Genomic DNA, 2,793 nt, shown 5'->3' on the forward strand with positions numbered 1-2,793 from the left:
GAAGATAGATCAAGAGAGCGAGAGCGATCGATAGATCAAGAGAGCGAGAGCGATCGATAGATCAAGAGAGCGAGAGCGATCGATAGATCAAGAGAGCGAGAGCGATCGATAGATCAAGAGAGCGAGAGCGATCGATAGATCAAGAGAGCGATCGATAGATCAAGAGAGCGATCGATAGATCAAGAGAGCGATCGATAGATCAAGAGAGCGATCGATAGATCAAGAGAGCGATCGATAGATCAAGAGAGCGATCGATAGATCAAGAGGAGCGATCGATAGATCAAGAGAGCGATCGATAGATCAAGAGAGCGATCGATAGATCAAGAGAGCGATCGATAGATCAAGAGAGCGATCGATAGATCAAGAGAGCGATCGATAGATCAAGAGAGCGATCGATAGATCAAGAGAGCGATCGATAGATCAAGAGAGAGAGATCAAGAGAGAAGCATTTACACAGCAATTTGTGATAAAGGCCATGAAGAGAATATTTTGTCTTGGTTCACACTGATTGGGGGGGTGCAGGGATTTGAAGCTGTTCCTGTATATTTGCTGCACCACAATGAGTTAACAGAAACCACAGCAGGGTCAATGTTAAATTGACACCCCAAAAACTGTTCACAAAACAATGCGATTGGCTGGATCAAATTGCATGGGTGCGAAACCAATTCCCAGTGCAAAAAAAAAAAAAGTGCCTGCACCGGTGTGATTCCAGCCATACAAAACGAATGGCTCAAAGCAGCATGGGATTCCTGTCCAAATCACATGCAGTTCCCCACATTGCTATGGTGAACCTGCACCTAAAATGTTAATTTGTATTTAGAGGCTTTCCTTTCATCTCACATGACAGCAATCTGATTGTACAATCTCCTTTAGCTCTACCAACTACTATGTACTGCCTGCCTACAAATCGATTATGCAGGTCCTCAGATTTACATTTTTAGCAATTTGATTATACACCCAATTTCACACATATGGTGACCCTTATGATGGATCAAAAGTGAATTAGTGCCGGTTCACACTTCCGCGTGTGCGGCGATCGCATGTAATATCGGAGCGCACTGCTCCTTCATTACATGCGACCGGATGTGCAGTGCGAATTCAGCCATACACTTTGTATGGCTAAATTCGCACTGCACCCGCACAAAAGGCACACATGACCCTTTTTTTCAGTCGCATCAGGATCGGATCGCACAGTGGTTCACACTTGTGCGATCCGATCCTGTGCAAACTGTCAGATCGCACTGCGATATGCGAACTGGGGGTGTCGTTAACATTTCATTGACACCCCCAGCGTATCGCATATGGCAGTGTGAACTGCCAGAGGTGCGTTTGCGATGCGGGAACAGGCTGCGAATTCGCAGCCTTCCCGCATCGCACAAGTGTGTCCCGGCACTTACGCTCACATGTGGGATAGATTTGGGGGCATTGTTAGCATTTGGTAAAGGCAGACAGATGAGCCGCTGCCCCCCCCCCCCCATGCTAAAGAGACAGCTGCTCACATACCAGTCAATATGCTATGCAGCAAAAAAAATCTAAACAGCACATAGTTTTCAATGGGCAGTGCCTCCATTAAATGCAGCTAATACAGGTCTATGGGGCCAGGCTACACCTGACCAGTGCCATCTTAAGAACATTAAAGGGCCCCAGGCAATGCAGTGCACTGCCTACACAATCACCCACGAGAATAAAAATGCAAATTATTGATAAAGTGATATTTTTTGGCACAGCAGTGCCAGGCGAATGACAGCTTCCAGGTTTAGCAGCTGGGTCCGGTGAACACACATGGATGGGGAGTCAGATTGTCCTGTGTGTGCCTGTTCCCATGGAGGTGGACAGGCATTCCTGCAGTTGTGGGCTCCCCCTCCATTGCCCAAGTAACCTGACAGCAGCGCAGGGCCGACAGGTGCTTGCAACCTGCAAAGTTCAGCAGTGGTATGCACACAGAATCAGGACAGTTTGACTGGGGTTGGGTCAGTGGGGCCCCCTAGGCAACTGCCCAGTGTGCCCATTCAGTTAGATGGCCCTGACCAGAACCACACTGCAACTGCATGCAACGCACAATTGCAGTGGGGTAGTATTGAACCTATAGGGTTAAAATCAGGCAGTGAGAAGGAAACCTATTGCCTCACCTGGAAAACGCCTCTGAAAAGCAGTTTAAATACAGATCTCTTTTCAGAGGAGCAGCAGTGCCACTTGTGAATGAGCCCTAAGACATTTAATCCACCAGTGAGCAGATCCAATCAGATTACACACAGGTCTTTGGAATGGTCTTATTAAATCCCTCACACATGAATTGCTCCATAGATCACTTCTAGAGACACCAATGTAACCTGATCCGGAGATCTCCCGCACAGTGCGGCGGCCCATCTATAGACAGAACGGATCTCACCTTTGTCTCCCCCTGCAGGCTCATCTCTGCCGTATAGGATTTCTCTGCGCTCAGTCCGCTACCAGCAGCTCACCTGCCGCCACACATTTCATATACAGCAGCAGCCAATCAGCTGATAGAAAGGGAGGGACGGTTGTGATTGGCTGAGGGCAGACAGGCGGCAGAGTGTGAGATTCGTTCGCCAGCATGATGAGCAGCTGGGGAGTGACACTTTAATCACAATGGAAGGCTTGCTATTATCCGGGGCAGTCTGGGGGTAGCAGAGGGATAAAACTGCTCTGCTTCCAGCCAAAACAATATCATCTCCTAATATTTATATACATTGTATTCCAGTGTGCTACATCATTCTGCCATCACTGCTGTAGGAATAATGGTTTTGTTATATTTAATTTATATTGCTGTTT

At 47.5% G+C, this 2,793-nt stretch overlaps 1 protein-coding gene across 1 annotated transcript in view; it reads right to left on the bottom strand.

Annotated features, from left to right (window-relative positions):
• LOC309565837 (uncharacterized protein) overlaps nucleotides 1-2,469 on the bottom strand; it is a 5,898-nt gene extending 3,429 nt beyond the window's left edge. Inside the window, exon 1 of the mRNA XM_082270844.1 lies at nucleotides 2,390-2,469. Within this exon, the coding sequence (XP_082126970.1) occupies nucleotides 2,390-2,413 (24 nt within the window). The 5' untranslated portion in view covers nucleotides 2,414-2,469. The remainder of the gene's footprint in view (nucleotides 1-2,389) is intronic.
• Nucleotides 2,470-2,793: the final 324 nt, after the last annotated feature.

Source organism: Pelophylax lessonae (genome assembly GCF_965119305.1).
Source record: "Pelophylax lessonae genome assembly, chromosome: 10".
Taxonomy (NCBI): domain Eukaryota; kingdom Metazoa; phylum Chordata; class Amphibia; order Anura; family Ranidae; genus Pelophylax; species Pelophylax lessonae.